General features: G+C 41.4%; 1 protein-coding gene across 2 annotated transcripts in view; it reads right to left on the minus strand.

The window, feature by feature from the left end:
* Positions 1-26,579, minus strand: part of AFAP1 (actin filament associated protein 1) — a 423,233-nt gene that overhangs the window by 70,396 nt on the left and 326,258 nt on the right. The window contains exons 10-14 of one of the 2 annotated variants that reach the window (XM_086964131.1): positions 25,003-25,214; positions 18,158-18,303; positions 5,043-5,160; positions 3,316-3,582; positions 2,153-2,267 (exon numbers count right to left, since the gene is read on the minus strand). In XM_086964131.1, coding sequence (XP_086820257.1) covers positions 2,153-2,267; positions 3,316-3,582; positions 5,043-5,160; positions 18,158-18,303; positions 25,003-25,214 — 858 coding nt within the window. The remainder of the gene's footprint in view (positions 1-2,152; positions 2,268-3,315; positions 3,583-5,042; positions 5,161-18,157; positions 18,304-25,002; positions 25,215-26,579) is intronic. The other variant, XM_086964132.1, reaches the window with a different exon arrangement.

The raw sequence follows: 26,579 nt of genomic DNA on the forward strand, positions 1-26,579 counted from the left end.
ATTAAATCACATTTATAAAAACATCATCATATTTATTTAAAAAACATAATACAGAATAAAACAATTCATGTTCTAGGAAGAAAGTTTTGTCGAACATGAATTGTTTTATTATGTATTATGTTTTTTTAATAAATATGATGATGTTTTTATGAATGTGATTTAATTGTATATAAAAAAACAGTGGGATAAATAAAATAAAATAAGAAATATAAATCTATTTTCCTTGCTCTTCCTTATTGCGATTTTCTGCATAATGTTGAGAATGTGTTTAGGTTTAGATATCATACAGCTGTAAATTTGTTGATCTACTGTGAGACTCCACGTTATACCCTACTGGAATTCAATTTACTATTCATTCAAGACCTGTAGAGATTTTCTCCTTCCGTATTAAGGAAAAGGGACTCTTGTATTTGTCTTTTGTAAACTCATCCCCTTTTCCTATAAAAAGGGTTCCTCCCTATATGAAATTTTGTATCTGTGTGAACCCTGCCAGAGCAGCCTGAAACTCCTTTATGACTGTTTAATAGTGGGGAAGAGCTTTTGGTAAACACTGTTACAACATCATAGCAGTGAGTTACCATATTCAGAAGCTGGCATTCACATTAGTGGGGCTCGGTGAGAGCCATGCATCACATCACGGATTACTATACTGGTTACAAAAGTCAATGAAATTTGCAAAATACACCCTTATCATTCAGGAATGAAGCCTGCGTATGGAGATTCCCTTTAATGGGTTACACCATGTGCAAAAATCTCCATGTGTACAAGTCTAGCAGAATGTACTCTGCCGCAATCATTAGGCAATGCATGATCCATTAGCAGAGGCGAGTATTTTCATATCAATATTATACGGATCTATACAAAAACGTAAATATTTTATAAACAGCTCAGATATAAATGATACACTTACAAAAATCAGAAACGGGATCGTAGATTTTCAAAACTAATTACTTCCAGTTGGGTGCAACTACACCTATTCATCAATTCATAATGGATTACCACATGCAAACTCATTAAGTAATTAATGTCTCGAGTAATATTAGATTCCACTTTAGAAATGGATTTTCTTATATAAACGATGGCCACGAACTGCCCCTTAAATTAGTGCTAATGTACTACAATTAATCATGCCAGGGCAGCAAGAAAAACATCCGGTGCAAAAAGAGAATAATATTTTTCGCTTGTTGTTTAAATAGAAGATTGCAGAAATCCCAAAGCACAGCTGATAGAATTGTGGTAGTATAAGGGCAGGTTTGCCAACAAAAACGCCATTTCTTGAGGTTCATCACAATTTGAGCTTAAACCAGTAATGGCAATACAAAAATAGTGTAATACACTGTTCTTGTACTAGCTGAAGTAAACATATATTTATGTCTCTCCCATTAGATTGCTTTGCTCACAAACTAAGACAACCCATAATTTTTCTAGATTTCAGAGAAACGAACAGGTAATGTGACGCAAGAAAATTCAAAGTACCGTGCCCAAAGACATAAAATAAAATAATGAAAAGATGCGAGTGCCTTGAAGTGGTGGGACATGGAGCTAGGGAGACGGGTGTGCTTATGTATGTTTTACCTTTTGGACTGTATATTGCTTGATATGAACGGGTTGGGCCTGGAGGTGGTTGTGCGAGACTCGGTGGGGTGGGGGTGGGGCCGGGGGGGGGGGGGGGGGGGGGGGAGAGGAGTGTAGAGGGGGGGATTGGGATGGGTGTGGGGAGTGCGGGGAGATGGGGCTTGGGGTGGGAGGAATGGGGGAATGGAGGTTATTTAGGAGGGTGGTTTATTTACTCGCTACTTCATGCGTGTAAAGTGAAAAGTCGATTGCCATAGATGTTGTCATGTTTAGGATATGTAGTCGTCCCTGGGGTATAGGGCCCTGCATAACTTGTGCAATCTGACAATAAAATCTGTTTTCAAAAACAAAAAAGAAAAGATCTATTAACTAAGCTAATAAGAAAACAAGAAACTTTTAAGTACTGTTGTATTTAGAAGCCTGTTAGAATAATCTGATGTCTAAATCAGGTGACAACCAACTATCCATATGAATACAACAAAATGGTTATAGATTAATTGAAGGTATAAGCATCATATATTGGTAACAGATAATGGTTCTACTAGAAGTGGACTTGACAGGGAGCAGGCACACTTACTTGAAGCGGTACGTTTCACATTTACAGGTGCAATCGGTTTTCTTTGGGGAGTATTGGTAACTCTTCCTTTTGTCGTCACTCCATTGGACATTGCAGGTGGTTTCTTGCCTTTAAACTATGTGCAAGAGAAGTGTAAAAAAAAAGTACTTTATCATTAGTGTTCACCTTAACTTTACTAGTTTGGAAATCAATGTCTATTTGTTTCCAATTTCTTTTTCAAGGTCGACTTAAATGAAGTCTGCTTTAAAGAAGGTGTGAGGTGATCAGTGAGTGCTGCAAGCTAGACTGGTGTAGCTATGAGGACTCTTGTACATAAGCATGCAATACTAAAAGTCTACAAGTTGATAACACATATACAATGAAATGCACAACTACCGAAAGACAGAACGGCTGCTCACAAGAACATGAGTTATGATGAAATCCTCTGATGCAATCTAAAAAGGGCAGGTGTTGCAGCTTGATCAGTGTTCACATGCCTCTTCCTAAAGAGGATCATTGGCAGTACCATCAGAGGCATAAAAGTATTATCTGGCAGGATTTCAGAAGAAGTCCCAAAATTGAGGTAGTGGATCTTGTGGTGTGCAAGTTTATCAAAGAACTTTGTTTAACGAAAAACGATATCTGAGTACGCATTAACTATGACTAATGTTTTGTGGTTTTCTTTACCTGTATTATTAATAGTTTGTTGCAAATTACAATTGCGCCCAGGACAAAGTGGTATATCTTATCAGTGATGTTTTACTAAATAAATGTCTGATACATTTCAGTCGAAATTTAGGTGAAAGACAATCTTTTTTGCCTTTACCAATTATACAGACATATGTGGGGCTAACTACATCTTAATAAGCAGTAGGACCTTCAAGCTAATGGTCCAAGCCAGCTGTTTTCGACTGCATATACCAGAAATATTTTGCATGTTTCTAAAGAGCCATCACTTGATAATGTTTCAGACATGGACTTTCTGAAATAAAGCACAGACCGTACTTTTGTGGGTGTAGGGCAAGATATGATATAAGCCCATTTAATTCTTTATCATTTACTAGCAGAATTACAACTGGCAAAAAGGCAACATTTGCTCTGATTTGAATATGAAAAACACACAATGAAATGAGGAAACAGAATAAAGATACGCTGAGCAGAAATTAATGAACTAAGCATTGTACCTGAGACTGGAGCCCGACAGATGCCCTCCCCACAGCAGAGGTGTTAGTGACAGACTGTGCAGAAGACAGATTGGAGGAGACAGGAGATTTGTAATGGTTAGAAGACAGTTTGTCAGTGGAAAACCTATTAGCCTTTCGGTCAGCCGGAGGATAGCGCGCAAAGATTTTCGGAGACGGCAAGTTATCGTACAGGCCTGCATTATCATAAAGCACGTCTTCGCCCGCGAATCTGTTAAGCGAAGCAGGAAGGCTGTCTTCATGGTCCCACTGCAATACACATACTTTTACTGTTAGCATCAAGTCCATGCACAAGCAGAGCAGAAGGTTAGAATCAGCAAATCAAAGCATGGAAGACATTTATCCAATCAAATGTATCACCACCCTCATGCAGCACCCAAGATTATCACACCTGATTGTATTGTGTGAGAGCTAATCATGATTAATTAAAGACCATTTCTAAAAAACATTAAGAGACCAAAACAAATTCGTATGGAGTTTTGCAAATGTAAAAAAAGAATAGGCTTCATGGCATGTCGACTGGGTCATAAGGAAAAATTGATGTGTGCTAAAATGGGCGTAAACTAAACTTGTACCCCCTTTTGCACGTCTGCACATTAGGAATAAAGCACAAATAGGGCTTATTATTAATATAGGCACTTGCAAGACATTTGTGCGGGCTGTACAGCCTAATGCATAGTAAGAATAATGGGTATATAACAACTGAATAGATGCAATCCTGTTTCAGTACATTTATTGCCATTTTCAGCCTTAATTGGTAAATCAGTTCTATGCATTAAGGTTTCAAACCATTACATTAAAAAAAAGTATCTAACCACTGTGTCGGATTATGATTTTCTGGCATGCAATGGGTAATTATCATTGTTCTAGAAGAAGGCCCTCTAAATTGGGAAAAACACAGCCCCCTCTAGGGCCTTCCAGAAAAGCCAAAATAAAAAAAAATACAAACATGCAATGTGTATAATTTAGATGAAAGTGCCGCAGGGTGTATAATATGGATGAAACTGCATCTCCGGAAGAACACGAGAAGGATGTATTCTATGCCCTGAACCGTAGAAAATGCAAAGGGCTGGTGTTTTAAGTCTGCATAGCTAGTGTGAGAAAGGGTAATCTAAGCATGTCTGACAATTCTGCTAAGTAGATGGTACGCATGTTTTGAAGCTGCTGATGGCAGCAGGTCTGCACTGAAAAAGGACCAAACAAAACTGACCCAGAAACCCAAAGCCACTAGGCACGAAGAAGCGCACAGTAACTATTCAGAGATTGAAAGCCAGTACCATATTGATCAGTTGGTAAAGCAGCAGTATCTGCAGAGCAACTTTGGGGTGCCAAGGAAAGGTCCTGGTTACTTACATAGGTCTCGAAGATTCAAAACCCAGTGGTACAGGGCACAACAAGGTGCCAGTTACAGAAGTCCATATGTACTTATTCCACATGTGTTTGTAGGCATCAAGAGTATTACTTCTTTGTGAAAGAGTTAATTTAGAGTGAACAGGGTTCATCCAAATATTGACCTCTTGAAAACAAGGACTCTTGAGCAGACGAGGCGGAGAGGATCTAAAGAGCCTTTTCATTGAGAAATCTTAAATTGTGTAATCACAGGCATGCAGAAGATGAAGAAATATTATCTTGGAGAAATAAAAAAGAATTACAGCTGAAAGGTGTTCAACACAAATGAACCATGCAAAACATAAAAATAGGTTTCTTACGAGTCCATTTATGCAAGGGACGTCATCGTAATGAAGTGCTGTTCCACTAGGACACGCATAGCCATTCGTAGGGGCTTCTCGATAAGGATACGTGGACACAACCCTTCTGTTCATAAAACTAAAGCAAATGGAGAAACAAAACTTAGTATTAGAACATTTTAACAGTATTGTGTATTTTGTGTACCTTTCCGATTTTGTTAAATTGCACAGATTAAAATGGGAGTAAAAGCAATCTGTATATAATTGTGTGTTACATTGGTTATCTTATTAACCATCTGACTTAAACAGTATTTTGACATACAATGCACTATCCTTTATAAAAAAATGGCAATAATTCAGTGAAAATATTAAAAACTCTTTATGGTTATAAGGAAACAGCTTAATAGACGCAGGTAACTCTGTCACTGCACACTAATGATCAGAATGTCCAGTTCTAGATGTGGGTACTTAAGCCCGCCAAGTTTGCCCCATGCAACTTCAACAATTACTAGCATGAGCTGTAGTAAACACAACATTTCTATGCCTATAGGATTTTATAAGACCTAATAAACTGAAAAAGCATACTAATTTTAAGTCGGTACTTGATCTGATATATATATCATATATAGACAGACACTTAAATAAGAGCAAGCACCAGGTATTTTTAATAGGAGCTCACCAGAAGTGCTGCCAAAGGATGGGAATGTCAAATATCAAGAATTTCTAGTTTTGACTCCACCCCACAACTCTTTCCATCCACTACTTCACACTACCTTTCTCTATCTCATTTTTGCAGGCTGCTTTTCATCCCTGGCTCGTCCCTTTGCTATTCATTTCCTATCTTTCCTTTGCCCCACGTTTCTCCCTTTTCTGGCTTTCTAATGCCTTATCAAAGTCAGTTGACGAAAAAATTATGCAAGACTACTTTGATTTAGTTTTTGTTCTCTAAAAACAAACATCTCATCAGTCAAATTTAATCCAATACATAGGCCTACTCTATTTGAAGCCTATTTATCTAAAACTGTGGAAATCTTACTAATTCGAACTCAATTTTACTGTGTCTTCTAAATGGTATACAATGAGGGAAAGATGTAGGTTCCTAAAAACTTGGGAACTGGTGAGTAGAAAACAGTGCAGTTGGATTACGACAATATAACTGAAGAGAAATGTAATAGCATGAGCTACTCCAGCAACACATCACATCGTCAATTAGTTCCTACAACTATCAAGCTATAGGAATAAAAACGCAGTATTGGTCACTTAAACAATCTTCAGATTATCCGAGAGAGAAGTAATTCTGGGGGCGGGGGGGTTGGTGAAAGTAATGTTATTACCTCACCCACCCTTGTCTCCGTAGTCACCAACAAGTTCCTAATCGGGGCCAACAAGATTTAATAAAGAAAGAGGATCCTTAAGCTATCCTTTACGTGGGCGGTTAGGTCAGGATATGTACTGCATAATCAATACAACGCCTTCCTTTGCCCTCTTACTAATAGCGAACACTTAGTCTCACCCACACAATAAGGGGGTAAGGAAATGCCTTTTTTGTATGGTCACTCCCAGGTTTTTGGACTGATGTTGTTGGTTTGGACTCAGAATGCAATGAGGCTGCAAACTAGACATCAGTGCCAATGCCCGACACAAAAACATGTATTTTACACTGGCCGTACGCAACTGCCATAGGCTAACTTAACTGGTGCCCAGGGCATTTAAGTTAGAAAGTCATCCCAGTGATGGAAGCACTGGTTGTGCCATCCTAGGAGTGACATAGGTAAAATCAATGCACCATTTCAGACTGGAAGAGCAGTTTTAAACTGCTAGCCCAACTTTGCCATTAAAAGCAATGGCAAAGCCAAACCTCCCTCTGCAATATGTGCGTGTCACCCAAATAAAAGGCCTACCTAGCCCTAAGGCAGAGTGTAGCATATTTCATGGGTAGAACAAGAATTTTACATGTTCTGGCAGTACAAACGCAAAACTTTTGTTTTTACTGTGGGAAGACTTGGTCGCTTCATTGGCGAGTACAGGGTTCCATGCTTATTCCTTTGGCTGTGCTAACTCCTCAACAATGCAACCAAAATTGATAATTCAACGTGTCAAACAACTTGTTACATTAAGCCCGACTTCTCAAGTTTAAGTTAATGTCACATGTTGAGGACTGCAACTTTTACCTTCAATCTCCTGCGCCCTTAACAGTTGCACAGGAAGTCTGTTCATAAGACAGCTTTCTCCTCTCCTGGGGAAACATGCTGACAACTCCCAGGAAAGGAGACAGCAGAAGCCTGCACTGGAGAGAAGTGTTACCTACCTCCTACAGGAAGCCACAAGTGTGGTGGCCCAAAAGGCGGGCTTCAAAGGAAAAGCCACGTTTGAAGGGCAAATGGATAACACTTGGAAGAGGGGCTGTTCCACCGTCTAAGCAGAGAGGCTGGCACTAGGGACAGGGAAAGGGAAACCAGTTACCAAACTGTTTTTCTAGGGGCATTCAGCCCCCTTGGTAGTAACACCTCCATTTTGGGATAGGGAGCTCTGCACTTCCAGAAAGGGGTTTCTGCCATTTTGAAAGGGGGCACAATGGTGCATCCTGGGATAGCCAGATCCCACGCTTCTCAGGAAGTGGTAATCATGAAGGAGGGAGAGAACCTAGTAGCTCACTGGCTACCAATTGCATCCTGGCCCAGGGGCATTTTTAAAACATGATAAGGGTACTCCAGGCACACCAAACTCAGATCTCGAGTGGACTAGAAAGACCGAAAAAGGACTGCTCTGCTGCACTGTGGTACCAGCAGAGAGAGGCTACACTGGCAAGGACTACACCTGCTGAAATTGGTGGCTAGCAAAGGAGAAGAGAATGTACCTGCTATGCACTGCTTGTGGAGAAGGCATCTTCAGAGCCAAGCCGAAGCAAGAGACTCCAAGGGTCAGGTGGCTGACCTCCTGTTCACAAGCACAGGACCACAACAGCTAAAGAAGTCTGCTAGAGCAGGTTGGTAGCCCAAAGTCTTCACATCGCCGCCACCAGCCACTCTGCAGCCCCATATCCCAGGAACTGATGCTCAAAGTTGCACCAGAGTTCACTGACCCATGAAGAGTCGGAGTGCAGCTTGGTCACCCAAAAGATTTGTCTGTGACCGTGATACCGGGTGACTGGTAGTCCAGTGGTGGCCTGACTTCTACCAGGATCAATAGGACTTTGAGGGACATCTACCCTTTGACGAGGCCCACCTCACCTCCTTCATTGACCGAGTAGCAGCCGCAGAAATACTCCAGTCAACTGCATCTCATACACAGCATTCTTGAGCATGTTGAGCATCCTGTATTGCTAGCACAGGACCACTCCATAGGAGACGACAGAAATAAAATAAAAATAAAATAAAAATGCCTGGAACTGACGGAAGACTGCTTCACCTGCTGAGGTAACTGTTTCCGAGGACCTTGCTGGTCCCCCTCATGGGCAGAGATGGTCGCCCAAAGTAACTCTGACTGCAGCGTAACTAGCCAAATGTTTTTGCTCAAAATGTTTCAGTGCCAAATTTGTTAAAATTGCCAATGCTTGTTCACGCTTGAGTGAAATATTCCGACTTACTGTACCTTGTCAATTCTGCATCTTCGGAACCCTCCATTTAAAAAAAAAAAATGGTGTCAAATTCCTGAATGACTCGTTGATTTCTTCTTCAATTGTTTGATGCGGTTTGAAGTTTTATACTTGTTCCTTTGTGTTAGCCTTGCTGCTCAGAACCACAGCTACCCAGGGTTGAGCTAGAGGGTTTAACAAACCCTCTAGCTCAACGTTCTTAAAGGGTTTGGTAAGTGTATTAACAGTTCGTTCGCACAACCACGCCATAAAATACACCCCATTTCCTCATAATGGGTAGCTGATCTCCATGAACTTTTGTGGCTGTCATTATGTGTTGGAACTTACTAACATCAATACAGAGTCCTAGTATGTGGGTGTTAGCAATGAAAGGAAGCGTATGGGATTGGAATGCTGAAACTGCTACTGGCAACTATTCTCTACTTGTTCTTATGCTTGGCTCAATTCAAATTTCAATACTCCAGTAGAGAAAATAAACTCCTCCTACAATAACACCCTTTCTCCATAATCTGGGTCATAGAACAAGGCCATTTATGAATCTAGGACACATCCCCTCCTCCTCCCCACCCTATTCGGACAACTTCACAGGAAAATGTAAATGTTTTCATTTATGGGTACTGGGCACTTCTTGTAACCTTGTGGATCTTAGCATTGTGCACTGACGGAGACCCAAGCATATCTTCCAGCACTTCCCACGACACACCGGACTTTGCCCTTATTCGGTGCTCCGTTACTCCCCTTGGTGGCGCCATATAATGGCAACCCCTCAAGCTTGGTTTTGCAAATGCATGCATGTACGTTGTTCGCCTTTACAGCCATACAAAAAGTGCTCTGATACCCCTTGGGGTCTGGTTCACACTACATTAGAACTCCAAACAAATAAATATTGCTGATCAGAGAATTCAGTGAGCGTGTAGTGTGTTTAAGCAAGGTGGGGCATCGCGATAAGCTAGAACTGATTATTTAATAGCGCAAGTATCCAAATTCGAAATTGAGCTGTTCACCAAAGTGGCTCCCACTACAGATTGGTCTCTGTTTCACGTAAGCATTCTGTTTGGAATGCACCATAGGTTTCACTGAAGAAAACCAGAGGACACCCTTCACTGATCGATTTTTCTGGTCTTTCTGTCAAAGTGAATATATCAGTATGGCGCGACAATCACCTTGGGGAGTCATGCCCTCTCCATCCACATACTGTGACCACCCTATTGATACACAATGGAATTATTATCTTAGCAGCACCAACAGATAGATGTTTAGGCCTGGAGAGACCAGCGTCCTGCATGCACCACCATATGCCAAGTAGCGGCCCCAGCATCAGGGCTCGAGTCGGGGTACCACGCAGGTGGACGGCGTCCCCCCACTTATTTTACCAGGAGCTCGATTACTGGGGCAAATGGAGCCACACATTCACCCTTTGGCCTCTCTGGGCGAGATTGAAGCTCATTCAGAATGCTGCTCACGCGCTGGCTTCTCTGATACAATCGCATGTAAGTAGTGAGCGAGGGAAGGCAATGAGTCTGATGGGGCAAGCCAACTTTCGTGATGTCACTTCCTATCATGACGTCAGCGTCCCCCCACTTCTTTTTTTTAGGACTTGTGCCCTGCCCAGCATCAACTATTCGTAGGCGGGCAAAGGTTCATGATGGCATGGACAGCCTGTGCCTTGTCCTGAGAGAGCATCGTATGCTCCAGGTGCAATATGCTGTACTTATATCCGGATGATTATCGAGTACTTTATGCTATATACTACTATAAAACTGAATAAAGATGGGTTGAAGAAAAGCCTTGGACAGGACTTTCTTCCCAACAAACAAACTCCCCATACCCTTCATCACTATAAAGCATCCTTGACCTCACTACTCAATCAATTTCTGAACACTTTCTAAGAAAAGATCTCTTGAAGTCCGAAATAAAAGTCCTAAAATAAAAGATCGGGTTCAAACACACATCCAATTGACACTCGGGGCCTCCAGCAATGGTGGGAGAACTGCTGCAACAGGTTTACCAAGGAGTCAACATAGAAGATGCAACCTAGCCATTTACAGGTCACTACTTAACATAGATTTTACAAAAGAACCGCAGCACGGAATGTCAACTGTACCCAAAGTTGCCTTTTATAAGGCGCTGTTCAACTCCGATTCAGAAGCAGCTTTGCTAGTTGCACAGCTCTCGGGGAGATGGAAATTAAAAACCATCAACATGAATTATTTCCTAGTGAAACAGATTAGTGGCCTCAAACCAACCCCCCAGCACTGTGCACACTTGCACAGTCACAATAGCATCCGCATTTAAAACAATCTAATTAGCGCCGAGCACTCCGCCTGCCAAGTGGAACAGCACCTTGGGGCACATTTACCTTTAGCAGAAACAGAGGTAATTGCATCAGCCGCAGAAAAGATTGATCTCGACTCATAAATAATTGATGAAACAGGATCTGTGCCGCGACCGCAGCTTGGACAACTGCATTTGATTTCTGAGAGCGAGAGGATTGTTTTTCAGTTCCCTTTGTGAAAGGCCTGCACACACATTAGCAGAAACCGCATTTTACTTTGGAACAAAAGTACAGGTCAAATCAGTTTGCTGTAATGAAAGATGTCACATAGCCAGGTCACCTAGATTATAAGAGTATTTATTGAAGACGTTATCTCTTAGTTACAGGTAAATAGGAAAACGCCCCACCAGCAGCAACATCCTTGGTGCTCAGCCCACTCTCTCCATCTCACATTCATTCCACCCAGGCACTCATCGACATTCCATTCCATCACATTACACTCACACTGGCTGAGCAGCGGAGAACTGGGAAACATGGAGAGGATGGATAGCAAGAGCCACAGGTTACTGTACATCTCCTCCCCTTGGAGAAACAATTGGAAATACCAACGACCAACCCCTAAATATTCAACCTTAAACATCATTAATTGCAAAAGATGGAAGTAAATGATCAATCAGCCCTTTAAACATCTGACTCATAAATAATCGAAACACGTAAATCCTCTACAGGACTTCAGGAATGAATATGCCCCCTACTACACACAGTTATTCTTTACCCGTTAGGAAGGACACATGCAGACTCACTAGGGTGCAACACATATAACCCCTACACTACTTCTTAACCCCCCTAGGAAGGATACTTTGCAAACTAGAGTGCAACCCACACACTCACCCTGTACTGCAACACACATGCCACAAACCTAACAAGACCAGGGGCACATAAACACATCACCGCCATAGGATCAGTGTGGCAAAATGCATGCAACATTCACCTTAGACTGCATAAGGCTTCAAGCCATTACACTGCATGCTACAAGGCATATCCCAGGCATTAAAATGCCGGCTAAGACATACTTCCCTCCTTCTGCATACACCTAGCAGGACCAGGGGTACATAGCCATACCCCCCCCGCCTCCTTCTGCATGAAGAGGACTGGGGGTAAATAGTCAACATGTCACTACACACTCCACCCAGACTTTAAAGTCAAAGTTAAAAAATAAGGCTCTAGCATACAACCTCATAAAACATTCCTAAAATTCTGCATGGCATTGAGAATTCAGCCCAACATACACAGTACAATATACACAGGCCACAATTCCAGAAGAGCAATTACAAACTTAGGCAGCAACCTCAGCCTGGCATTGACAAAATACTAAACCTAAACATCCAGTATTGCATCACCGACATAATGCGTAACTTCCCACAAAGCAACAAAAATAAGACTTTAGCATACCGTATTCACAACAGCATCTAAACACTTGACAGCATATCTAGAAATACTCCCTGTGTCAGGTAACTCTTAACCCGAACACATCGCAATTTGTCTGAAGATACAGAATCACAAAGTACCGTTCTGTTTCTCGCTTTAAGTGAAGCCAAAATACACCTTAATTGAATGCTCACAGTACTCAAGATGGTACAGAAATACAATCGGAAACATGCTTAGTAACCTTCCACTGATGTGCCCTCACACCAGCCTGAGAAGCACTCTTCAGCATTCGATATGTATGCAACCAACCACACACTTCCCAATCAGTGCATACAATCACTAGGCTGCTATGATGAGCCAACAGTATTCCTCAAGTCAATATGCAATATCCCACAATTCATCACTGTAAATCCTCTGTTGGTGTGCACATACATCCCAGTTTTTTCCCTCCTGTATGCCATAACCACTTCCTGGTGTTTAAACCAATGCAAAACTGCTGATGACATTCTATTTCTTCAGTGAAGTGGTCTCTCAATCTTGCACAACCCAGCAATCATGGCCTCCTTGAACGCCTGCATGATCCTTTAAAACCATGGCAGGAGTGCACAGTAGGGTTATACTTTTCCACATGCTCACACCATACACGCGCCAGCCTTGGCAACGTACTTCAACTTCCAATGCAAATGGACCCGGCACTCTAAAGAACAGTAGCATAGTCTTTCACTACTGTTCTCTGCATCCTGCAGAAACTCCAAAAGAAAAGACTCTGAGGACTCTGGAACCACCAAAACCAGCCACCTGAAGCCACCACGGCACCCGTCACTCCCAGCCTTTGTCTAAGTGCGCCAATGGTGTCATCAAGGTGCCCCAGCTCTCCTGAGCCAGAGTTCATTGTGGTTTCACCACTCCTGATACCACCAACGTCGCCTGCAGCAGCACGCAGGCCCCCTTCTACCGTGGCTAGTTCTGGTCCTAAAGTCACCTCTGCATCCATCGCCCTCGGGCCGAGGAGAAGAGGACCAAAGGTGTGCCTGCGTCCCTGAGCATCGTAAGGCCTGAGCCCCCCTCTTGGTTCAGCCCAACTGGCCTTCAACATCTTAGTGCAGTGACCGATCTCCATGGAATAGCATTTGGCTCCTGAAGCTGTTTTGCACCTACACTTGGCCGCCCTTTTGCCACTGGTGGTGTACTGTTAGTGCTACTTTTGACTTTGCCCACCACTCACCCTAACTCCAGAAGATTTCTTATGTAAGTTGCAGCACTATACCGGTTTGCAATACTTGTTCTTCCTTCCATAGGATAACATTGCCAAACTCAAAAATTGTCCACTTTTTGACCTAAGAATGTATATTTAAAAACGTACTACCGGAAAAATTTCACTCCGAAGCCTAAACATATATAAAGATACTTGCTATTTTTATAAATTAGTGTTGATTTCCTTTTTGAGTTGTGTGTCTCATTTATTGATTACTGTTTATTTGTAGATTTCTTGAACTCCTCTCAATTAAGCCTAAGGCTGGTTGACAACATTACTCCTAATAGAGCAGCTTGGGGTTGCCTAAGCAATCCTCTGTCACTTATAAGGGAAGCATAGGAACATCAGATGTAAGACAATTTAATTTTGCGAGTCTCTAATTCCGAATTGCAAAAAATTGCAATTAGACTTGCAAAATGAAATGTACTGTGTCTCAGACACATTTAGCATTTCCCAATGGAGTCGCACATGACCTACCTCATCAATATTCATGAGAGTTAGGTCGCAATTTGCGACCCATTGGGAATGACCTGTTACCACACGGATAGTGGCCTGCTGGAAACAGCACACCAGCATGACTGATTGCTTTTTAAAAAACACATTTTTTTTTTTTTAATTCAGCCCATTTTCCTTAAAGGAAAATTGGATGTATTTCAAGAAGAAAAATGATACGTTTTCTTTTCCTTTTTTAAGAGCAGACAGTGGTTTGTTGGACCACTGCCTGTTCTTAAAAAAATGTTCAGCACCCACATTCGCAAACGGGAATGGGTGCCTTGGGGACCCCATTTTATTTGCGAATGGGAGTTTGTGGTGTACGTTTTGCAATAGCATTCCGGTGACAAAACACTCATACATACCCCAGCGACTCGCTATTAGGAAGGGACGCCCTTGACACTCCCCTTTCTAATAGTCGGTTTTCGGTTACTGACTCGCAAAATAGGGTTAGCACTAACTCCAACCCAACTTATACCATAGTAGCGGTATGCCTACTTTATCAAAGTACCTCTATTTAATACATTTACTCTGAAACCCCTTCATCTTCTAAACTATCCATAACCCTGACCCTTTTCTGCCAGCCAGTTAGTTTTGTGGTGGTATGTCAGTCTATTTTTCTCAAATCAGACAAACAGCACAATTGCTTTAACTAATGAATTAATGTTAACCATTAAGACGTTAATTAGTTATTCCATTATATCCATTTTATCTCCTCTGTATCATTATACTAAATGAAGGCTCTAAGTTTACCTAACGGATATACAATATTATGTTGGAAGTATTTATTATTTTAATTTACACTTGCTTGGCCCAGTGAAAAAGTTCTTAACCACAATTCTTATGATCTGAATGGTATAGTTTATTCCAAGGATAAGAGGGGAAGGACTTGTGAGAAGCAAAGTTAAGCAGTGATTGCTGAATTGTCGAGTAACTATCATGATTTGCAGCTGATAAATGGCTCAGTTTATTGCCTTGTAGCATAAATTCATCTAGAAAACTAGAGATATACATTTTAAATGAGATGGAAATGACTCACATTGTTAGAGAAATTTTAGCACAGAAGCACCAAAACAACACGAACAACCAGAATGCAAGCAGCACCTGTGTTTTTCCTGCTATTTTTTTTTTTTTTAGCATAAAATGCTTTGACTCAATCCATGCTAAATGTAGTGCTAAATTCCGGCTTGGCATTTTGCATAATTGCTCTCAATTTACTTGCTGAATTTCATGTATTTAAGCGAATTGACAAGTGCTGTCCAAAATATATGGGATAGTTGTAGTTAAAGGCACTTGGTTTGAGTTAGTTTTCTATTTGTTTACATCAAGGGATGCCACGTTATGTCCAGAAGTGATTTGCTAATACTGATGCATTGCTCTGAAATGTGGCCACTGTGTTTTCCTGTACACAAACTACATGTCAGACTAAAATAGACACCAGGACGCTTTTTATGCAGCAAAATGGTATAAAATGACCAAGGCAGCATTTTGCCAAACACCGCTTAATTTTTTAACATTTCACACAATTACCTCTAAGGAATTTACTCAACTTTCACCGAGGCTAAATTTTAATGCCACCTTAATTTCTCTGAATTTGAAACACGGCGGTGGCGCCTGGCCTTGCAAAGCGCGAAGAGGCGTAAAAGAGTGTAGAGCAGCTCTAATATTCTCTTAAATTTAGAGGATTTAAGGGACTGTAGGATAAATATTTTATTTCAATATTTTGGTTTAGGATCAATGTGGCATTTATCTATTAAGGAGAGTAGGTCTTGCATATTGTAATGTGTTGTGTCCTTAAAGAAAAATAACATTACAAATACATTGATAGTGAGGCAAACACATCAACTGACTGATCTGGAAAAGGTGGCTTTAATAGGACAAGTTGTCTCACCACCACCAAATGCAGACTATACCCACTGTAGTCCAGATTACAGAGAGCTCAGGAAGTTGCAATATGGGCAGTTATCCAGGTTACTGCCCATATCCCAATTACAAGCTGTGCAATAAACCTAATATGTAAAACCTGCTGAAATTTACCAGATCCAAAAAATGCCCGGAAAAAAACAGGAAATCGGGAAATACAAAATCCGCTTATTATGTCGCATTTCAAGGGCAGTAATTGTGATTGGGTCCTATGCATCGCACACAATATATTCCAATTCCAGCAGTCACAATTTATAGGTACTATAACTATCTGAACCTTTTCCAGGCCAAATGTAATCGGGCCTGTGTAGCAAATCTGCCTTTAATACATGGTCACCTCAGATTTTTTCCCTTTTCCAAGACCCTATTTGACTTTAGGTTTGCTAAACAGTAGATAACATGCCAGTGCTTTCCCTTTAAATGATGTGCTCTAACATTGGGACTCCTTTTTTGTCCTAGAAAACTTCCCTCTACGTCTATTATAAATGGGGCCTAAAGTGCACCAAAGGCATGGAAAGTTAAAAGTCTTTTGTGGGCTGCAGTGACTATTGCACCACTCAAAGATATGACAAAAATATAGGTTACTCAAAGAGTACCACTGTGCACTGGATAAATGCACTGCAGTGACACAGGGTAGGGAAAATATATTTGCCATGCAGGAAAAGTCTATCTTTCTATATCCAGAACTCACTCATAAACCTTTCCTTGTAAGCCCACACTGCAGGCAAGTAACTTTAAAATTGGCACACTAAATATTGGGGCTAGAGTGCTTTCACAATGAAATAACAGCCAAAAAAGATTTCACGTATAGGCCTGCCTAGACTTTCTCCCAAACTTTCAGGGCTGGGATTAAAATATTTATTTACCACCTCTGTTTAGGAGAGAGCTCGAGGAATGCTTCAAAGTTATTTCCCGATTAGTTTTTCAAATCTGACATAATGGTACATTCTGTTGTTTGCTAACCTAAGCTGAAACGCAAGTTTGTACAAATGAAATGTAGGCTACCTGTGCACGAACTGGCTTAAGAGTAGTTATTTCGCTCATCACATCTCCAGAACCAGAATACACACACTTGCCTGGGAGAGGTAATGACTGCCCCAGGGGACAATGGCTTGTATCTGACCTCAGGAAAGGGCAAAGTGTGTTAACTCCTGACCACGCAGCAGGGATTAGCGATCTAAGAGTGGACAGGATCAGATAGCAGAACAGAGGGCAGCTTCATCACTACCTATTTTGACTTGGAGATACCAAGGAGGGTTTCTCCTATTCACTGGGAGGACTCTCAGAGACACTCCATTCCTAGTCACAGTAGGGTGGGGGACCAATTCTGCCACCTATCAAACTGCCAGAGCTAGAAATACAGAACCTTGGGTGAAAGAGTGAACTCCAGTTCAGAGAACAATTGCTTGCTTCAGGCATAGGAAAGGGCAATGGGTGTTAGATAATTGCTGGTAAGTGGTCAGCAGTTATCTGGGAGTGGACAGGAACAGTTGGCAGAACAAAGTGCAGCTTTAGGACCATCTCTTTTGAAACTAAGAATAACTCAAACAAGTGCCTTAAAGTACCTCACCAACACATACCATAAAACACCACTGAAGAAATTCTGCCTTGGAGAGGGACGCACGATTTTGAAGAACACAAAGTTTGATGCTTGAGACTAAGCAGTTTGTTAGAACAGACCTCAAATGTGTAGAACCGGTATAACAACCTTAGCAGATGATAACAGGACAACATTAAAGAAGTCTAATGAAGTCAAATGATCATTGTGAACCCCCTTTCCAATCAAAGCAAGCAACATACAGCCAAGGACGCACTTAACCTTCAAAAAGAAGAAATAAAATGTAGGGGTGCATCTCCTCAATAATAATGAAGGTGAAAAAGAAATTGAGAATATAAAAATGGTATGCCTTGGCTGAGAATCATGAAAAACAAGGAAGACAGGGCTTGAAGGTTTCATATGCTCTTATGACAGCAAGGACGGTCCTTCAATTCCCATCTGAGGACAGGAAAAGGGGACTAGTATTTGCAAATGGAGTATATGTTTAGTAAAATGGTGAGGCTTTGTAGTTCTTCAATGGAGCAAACACATTTTTGTATGGATTCGGCACTTATAAAACTGTATGCAAAAAAAGTCAAATAAAAAGTAACATGTAATAAATGCTCCTCACCAGAAAGTCTGTTTTGCTGTCTGGATAACATTTGCAGTCATCTCCACATCGATATAGTCATAGTGCAGCGTTCCGGGATCAGTCGACGAACCAGTTTCAGCCAGGAGAATTCCAATCCATCTACCCATGCTTTCAGAAGATGAAGCCTTAAACGATAACAAAAAAGATCAGATGCTGTTTATTGTACAGCTCGTAGCAGCCTCTTAAGAACTTGTGCTTGTTGAGGAGACCATGATATACTGCATCAGCTTTACTTTGATATTCTCCTGAGAACTTTAGAAGACAAACATAGTGTTTAAGGCTACAGCCAACTACAGCGAATGCATTTAATAAGATGATAGAATCAAATTGGCAAGCTATAGCTGAGAGGGTTTAAAGTCTTGATGCAAGCTATGATAGAGATCCAGCGCGTCATGAAAAGTAGAAGTATAAACCAGTGGTCCGAAGGGTATTGTTGGCAAGTTGGTATGTGTGAGGGGTCTGAATGCAATAAACAATTAAACAAATTATAGAAGTAAAGAAGTAAAAGTCTAGACTAAATTTAAAAAACAACAAATGAATATGAAAATTGCCAGAAAGTGGAGAAATCTAGCTAGGGGGTTCAAAGTGAATCAGTCAACACAGAACATGGATAAGGTGATAAGGTGTCTGATGGAAGAGCATTGCTAACAGAACATTTCCAATAGAAACAGCACCGTAAACATGTATTTCAGACTGTGAGGAACAGATCAAACTCCACAGAAAAGGTGGGAATTCTGATCTGTAAAAAAAAGAAAAAAATAGAAAAAACAAGGGGAGTGGATCTTGAATTTTAGATCCTTTGACCAGCAAGTTACTGAGCTAATTGAACCCCGGCTATCACTTTATATGCTGTACCACACTCAGTAGGGGTAAAAAAAAAAAACTATATTTGCAGCTGACAGCAAGGATCAGTTGATCAAATTTAAATAGAGGAATCAAATGCCAACTATTTTGTTGCCACTACAAAAACCATGTGGCAAAATGTGAAATCTATCCCACAAGTTGAATACTGTCCATGATCCAAATATGTAAACTCATTTTTAGCATATAGCACCCACTTCAATCCCCTAAGCCATGAGACATTGCTTTAAATATTTGTTCAATAAAAATTAAGTGGTCCTTTGACAAATAGCAACCACTGCTGAGAACAGCAGCAGCTGCTATGCCTCCTATAGAATGTGCATGATGCCAGCTGGAGGGTCTTCTATGGACAATACAAACCTAGTCACCCAAAATGAAATTGCACATTTGGTGAATGCCTTGCCTTTCTTGGCTTCAGCAAAGACCACTTTGTCGCATTGAGGTCAATTTTGTATGATACAACATGCATAAGGTACAGAATATGTGATGGGCTGGACTATGCGAAAGGCAGGTACGACCTTCAGTAGTAAGGAAGAACGGGGGCAAAGTGGCAGCTCACCTGTGTAGAATCTGTAGGAAACCTTTATCAAAAGGACCTGTAATACAGTAGCCCTATGTGATAAAAGTATACCACTAGGAACACAGTCTTCAAAGTAAGCAAACAACCCTCATCAATCAGAGTACCAACCATCCAGATATACAAAACAGGTTTTAACCCCTTCATGCCCAACCCGAAGAACTCGTTAAATGAGAATGTATGAAAAATAGCTTAAAGGATTCACACCATAACACACATCAATCTCCCTGCTCCAGAGTCTTGCCATCATTTGCCAACTGCCTGAGATCTACAATGAGCAAATCCCTACTAGCTTTACTCTGAACATTCGTAATGAACAGGGGCAGCTGAAATTCCAGGAGCCTAGTCCCGACAGCTCGACGACTTCGGAGGGCTGGAAGAGGTCCCCCGCTACACGGCGGAGGAGGGCACTGGACATCGAATGCTGTCTCATACTATGTGACCTATTGTTCCACTACACCTCCCCGCCCGAACTCTCTCACTCAACCTTTCAGTACTGTTATTAATTGCACATCACAGGGGCAGCTGAAATTCCAGGAGCCTAGTCCCGACAGCTCGACGACTTCGGAGGGCTGGAAGAGGTCCCCCGCTACACGGCGGAGGAGGGCACTGGACATCGAATGCTGTCTCATACTATGTGACCTATTGTTCCACCTGTCTGTCTATGCTCCCCCAGGTACTTCTCTTGTAAAGCGCTCTGATATCCGCAAGGATCTTGTCCGCGCTATATAAAACTTTCTAAATAAATAAATAAACAAGAACGGCTGACCGTAACACACACTTTGTGAATACAATGCTAAGATTCTGGCAAATTTGGTGTAATTCTATTCAGCCATTTCTCTGTATCGGAGAGTAAAGTTTCCTATGAGAATTAACATGTGAAATCAATGTTTTGGAACCCCCTTTTTTCTTAGCACCTGCTTTTCAGATCTCCGAGAAACCTTTCATGAAGGAGCTGAGCTGGATAAATGTTTTTTTATAAGGTCGAGTGCAACTTTGCAAACCTCGCCAAATTATCACCGAAACAAAACATTTTCTTCCTACCGAAACTTTGGCCTAACCATAACTATGTTGTGTAATGGATAGTGTTCATGTGGAGGTATCAAAACAGATTAATTTAGATTTTCTAAAAAATGTCAGAGACTTTAAAGAATTATTTTACAGTGTAGATATATATACATATATATGGATAATGTTACTTATCCAGTAAGCATCGGTTCTTGGCATGTAAAGCTGTAGATTCACATGCTTTGCATACTCCTGCCATCTAGTGTTCAGTCTGGATGTTTGCAAGTTGTTTTTCTTCAAAGAAGTCTTTCATAGTCACGAGGTAAGGTGACTCCTCCTTTCGGTGATAGTGCGCATGGGCATGGACTCCATTGTTAGAATGTTTTCCCGTAAGAGGGTGAGAATGGAGTAAGTGTGGTATAGAGATGTCCATGCGTATAACTGTATAATGAAGAACTGCAACAAATACAGGTACCCGGGGAGACGGGTGAGCATATGTGAATCTAAAGCTCTACATGCCAAGAACAGATGCTTATTCGGTAAGTAACATTATCCGTTCAAAGCGTGTGTGCTGTAGATACACATGTTTGCATACGCTGTAAAGCAGTATACTCCCAAAGCGGTGGCTCACCTGTAGATGTTGCAGTTGTTTTGAACAGTCTTTTAAGTACTGCTTGGCCTACATTAACCTGTTGTCGTGCTATCTACACAATAGTGTTTGGTAAATGTGTGTGGTGTAGACCATGTAGCTGTTTTACATGTCAGCTAGAGCGATGTTACCTAAAAAGGCAACAGAAGCCACTACTTTGCGAGTGGAATGCGCTCAAGGTGGTATAGTCAAAGTCTTTTTGGCTTTAGCATAGCATGTTTGAATGCATTTAACAATCCATCTCGCAATACCAGATTTAGAGATAGGATTGCCGTTATGAGGTGGAGCAAATGCACCAAACGGTTGTTTTGAGAAGTCCTTTGTTCTAGCTGTATAGTACAATAAAGCACTTTTAACGTTAAGTGTGTGAAGAGCACGTTCTGCCGCAGAATCAGGTTGAGGAAAGAAAACTGGTTACTCAACAGATTGGTTTATATGAAAAGCAGAAACTACTTTGGGAAGGAATTTAGGGTTGGCACGGAGAACTATCCGGTCTGTGTGTAGCTGAAAGAAAGGTTCTTCTACCGTTAATGCCTGTAGCTCACCATCTCTCCTCAGTGATGTGATAGAAATGAGGAAAGCTACTTTCCATGAGTGGAACTGTAAAGGGAATTTGTGTAATGCTTCAAAAGGTGGACCCTTGAGCCTTGTGAGGACAATGTTGAGATTCCACACTGGAGCAGAAGGAATCCTCAATGGAAATGCTTTTTTTACACCTTCCATGAAGGCTTTGATTGCTGGAACTCTGAATAGTGACAGATGTTGCCTATTTTGTAAGTATACAGTTACAGCTGCAAGGTGCAAACGAATAGACGTGTAATCCAGTCCTGTTCGTTGTAAATGTACAAATAATGTTTTGTATAGAAGCATCTAAAGGATTGATTTTGCTGCTATTGCAATATACAGCAAATCTTTTCCATTTTGCAGCATAGAAAGCTCTGGTGGTAGGTTTTCTTGCTTCTTTTAGAACATTCATACAGTCTGGCGGTGAATTTAAGTAACCAAACTATGACTTCAGGAGCCAGATCGCTAAATTTAGTTCTCGGGATTTGCATGTCTGATTTCTCCATGGTTCTGTGTGAGGAGACTGAAGTTCAGGTGCAGTTTTTGATGTGGAATTAGTGACAGCTCCAATAGGGTGGTGTTCCATGTGGGAGCTACCAGAATTAGTGTGAAGGATGTTTGCCTGAATTTCCGAACCACCGATGGAATGAGAGGTAGAGGCGGAAAAGCATAGGCAAATATCCCTGACCAGTTCATCCCCAGGACATTGCACTTTGATCGCGGGTGTGGGTACCTGGAGCCGAAGCTTGGGAATTTTGCATTTTCGGCTGTAACAAATAGGTCTAATTGTGGGAATCCCCACTGTTTGAAGTATGGAAGGAGAACCTGGGGGTGAAGTTCCCACTTATGAATTTGTTGCCTTCTTCTGCTGAGGAGATTGGCAATATGATTGTTTACTCCTTGGAGTTATTCTGCCAGAAGAAAAATCCTGTGATGGATCGCCCAGTTCCAAAAGGTTTGAGAAAGGCATGACAGCTGGAGAGAGTGTGTGTCGCCCTGTGTTGGTACATAGTACATTGCTGTCATGTCTGTCTGGACTAGGACAGTTTTGGCAATGAGATGAGTCTGAACAGCTTTTAGTACTAGGAAGACAGCTAAGAGCTCTAGATGGTTGATGTGGAGAGTTTTCTGCTTGATGCTCCACATGCCTTGTATTGTGTAATCTTTTAGGTGACCCCCCGCAACCTGTTAGAGATGAGTCTGCTGTTAACACAATCTGTGAAACAGGTTCGATGAAAGGCAGCCCTGCTGATAAGTTTTGTGGGTTCCACCACTGCAGAGAGCGATGTGTATGGCCGTCTACCAACACCAGATCGGTTAACAAACCCTGTGATTGATTCCATTGACGTGCTAAGCACTCTTTTAGGGGGGGGGACAATGTGAAGCCTTGGATGGGGTACAATTGCTATGCAAGACCCCATCATTCCCAGTAGTTGCATGAACGCTCTGGCTGATATTGGTTGGTTGGGCTGAAACTGTTGAATGGCAGCCTTAATATTATGAATTCTTGCTACATTGGGAGAGACTAGAGCCTTGACTGTTTTCAGTGCAGAAGTAGGCTGGCCTTTCGGCGCGGAACATTTCAGCTCCAAAGGCTGCTTGGCTTTTGGCGCGGAGGATTTCAGCTCCGAGCTGGACTTGTGCTTGGAACTGGAGGCTTTCGGCTCCGAGGAGAACTTTTGTCGACCCGGTGCCGAGCCGAAAGGCTTGCGGGGTGGTTTTGGTGCCGAGCCGGGATGCACGCGTCAGAACCGTCATCTCAGTGCCGAACTTGGCCAGGAGGCAGAGGTGGTGCTGAAGCCTTGTGTTTTTTGGGGAGTTTGTGGGGGCAAGGGGTCTTTGGTACTGTTGTCGCCTTGTCTCTGCGGCAGTTCTTCGGTGTCGAGATCCATCTCGAGATCTAAATCGGAGTCTTCTTCGGACAAGCCTTCCTCCTCCTCTGCCGCAGATGCATCGGTCTCCTTGGCCAGAGTCTTCACCGAAGATATCAGCCTGTCTTTGATGCTTTGACGCTGAATCTCTCGACGTCAAGCCTGATGATCGCAAAGTCTTTTTCGATCGGAACTATCTGCAAGCATCGCAGTCTTCTTCCTTGTGCTCCGAAGACCAGCACAAGTTGCACACCTTGTGTGAGTCAGTGCACTGATACTTCGCATGGCACTGAGGATCGAATTTAAATGGAGTCCAATCCATCGACTGAGAGCTAACTGTGTGGGGTTAGACCTCGAAGGCCGTCCCCGAAGCTTTCCGATCGAAAGTCGATTTCAATGTCGAAATGATATGAGGAGAAGTGGGAAACGCGTACGGAAACAATACCGTCGAGGGGAGAGAGGATTGCGCGTCAATTGGAACAAAGAACGGGTTCGAACCAGAGCGTAGCAATACACGTGCGAACCCGATGGCGGAAAAAAACAATCTAACAATAGAGTCGATGACCATGCGTACTATCACCGAAAGGAGGAGTCACCTTACCTCGTGACTAGAAAAGACTTTTTAGAAGAAAAAAAACTTGCAAACATCCGTACCCAATACTAGATGGCAGGAGTATGCAAAGCATGTGTATCTACAGCACATATACCTCGAACACACATATATATATATATATATATATATATATATATACACAACGCTCAGTCTTCAGAAATTCTCCTTCCAAAGAACCGCACTTGTGGAACCAAGATTTTCGGTGCTCACACCATTAAGATTTTAATCACAGAGTTAACAGACGCGTTTCAGCATCAAGCCTTCGTCAGTGTTAGTTACATTTTGCAAGTTAGCCTGGGTATTAATGCAGACATTCTCTAAAAATAGTTGGCGAACTTAGTCATTATTACTGAGGGAGGCGCCATCTTGGAACATGTAAGTACATCATTATCTGGATCCTGAATTGCTGTGCTGCAGTTATTAACGACTTCCCTTACCAGAGAAAATGGCAGAACTAAGTCATGAAGCACCCAATAAGTCATGAAGCACCCAATAAGCCCCCCAAAAAAGAAACATTCCAGTGAGAAAATGTTAAAAAAGTGGAGTGCAAGATTTAATTCAAAATTAAGTGCCTTCCATTATCAAATGACTTCTTCAGCAACTGCTAAACAAATAATTGCTCGATAACCTTCACATATAGTTATCCTCATAGCTTTGCATGTATAGAAAGCAATGTCGCACCTCCAGAACTGCAACCTCCTGCCCATTCCGAAGAAGGCGAAAGGTTAAAGGATGTTTGGAGTCGAGGCCTGGAATGACTTCACACCCTCGGAGGGGAATAGAAACAATATGAGTCTTCAGATCCGTCCTATCCTTGTGGAAAATGAGCTTATGATCTTTTACTCTACACCAGCGCTCGCGCCAACGGTTGTTGGACAGCACATTTAGATATCCTGAAAAAAATTAATTAAAAAACGGAATCAAATACATGTTAAGGAACAAGTTAAACTATAACACACTTGATTATAAACTTGTTGGAGACAGGGTATGTTACAATCACTACATTCAAAGAGAATTCCTGCTGTACACAAATCTTTGCGATCTAATCAAATGTGTTAATTTTCCAAAATATGTGAGCAGTGACAAAGAGTTTTGGTTTTTTGCACCATAAACTCCGGGAGTAGAGAACACAGTGAAGAGAGTGATTTTTTCCTTGTGAAACAGCAACAGTGGCATCTTTTGTTTTCCACAGTTATGTCACACAAGTCCACAATCTGATTTGCAACGGAGTGTTCCATTTGAGCCATACATAATCTTCCAATATATTCAGAACCCCTCAGAGGTGAGACTCCTGCCCTTATCACACACCACCCTCAAGTTCGGATTTCTTTTTATGAAGTTTATCCTTACACCTTAAGAACTTTTTTTACAAAATGGTATCCAGGAACAATTTTTCATCCTCCTCACCTCACTCATGTCGGGGAAAATTAGGGGGAAAAAGTGCTGTTCAAGAAAGAATTACATTTCTTTTTAAGAATGGCATCAACTATTTTCTATACTAAAGTTACTCTTTCCAAAGCTTTCATGGACAGGAAGATGTGTATTAAATAAAAACATTTGTACCATTATTTTTTTACAACAGGTAGACACTTGTTCCTAAATTTGTTGTTTCCACCTTCTTACAGTTTGTGGAGGAAATAGGCGTTAAAGCTATATATTTATTTGACGTAGACAACATTTTCAAATCAACAGGTAATTTGTGAAGAGAACTCGAGGTTTTCCCAACGAAACTAATTGTCAAAATCAATAAGTCATGAAAATAAGTAAGATAAAAATAGAAAAAGTGAATAATGTTTTCATTGGTCATTTTTTTTGCCCGATGGTTGATTTTCCAAAATAATCTACAGTCACATCTGTGAGACATCTGGGCACAGCGATAAATTTTGTTTGTTGGTTGTCCAAACACTTGTGATGCCTTGAGCGAACAACTGAGCAGCAGCTTATAATGATTTTTCATTGCATACTGACCATGCATCAATTTATGTGGTAAAATCTAATGAATGAAAAATGGGTATGAAGGAAACCTATGCATTTTTTTTAATGAGAGTAACATAATTAGCATCGGAATAGTGAGCATTTGTTCATCTCTGAATCTGGGGTTACAAATAATATGTGATTTAGAGGGCATTTTGCAAAATGTTTTTTTTCTTGCTCACTCCACACTGGGAAGTCAAAACATGCAACATAATAGAATGATAATAGCAAATATTTTAATATTCTCACATTTATCGTGATACAAAAAGGTACCCCTCGTACGA

The sequence above is a fragment of the Lissotriton vulgaris genome, chromosome 3_2 (genome assembly GCF_964263255.1).
Source record: "Lissotriton vulgaris chromosome 3_2, aLisVul1.2, whole genome shotgun sequence".
Taxonomy (NCBI): Eukaryota; Metazoa; Chordata; class Amphibia; order Caudata; family Salamandridae; genus Lissotriton; species Lissotriton vulgaris.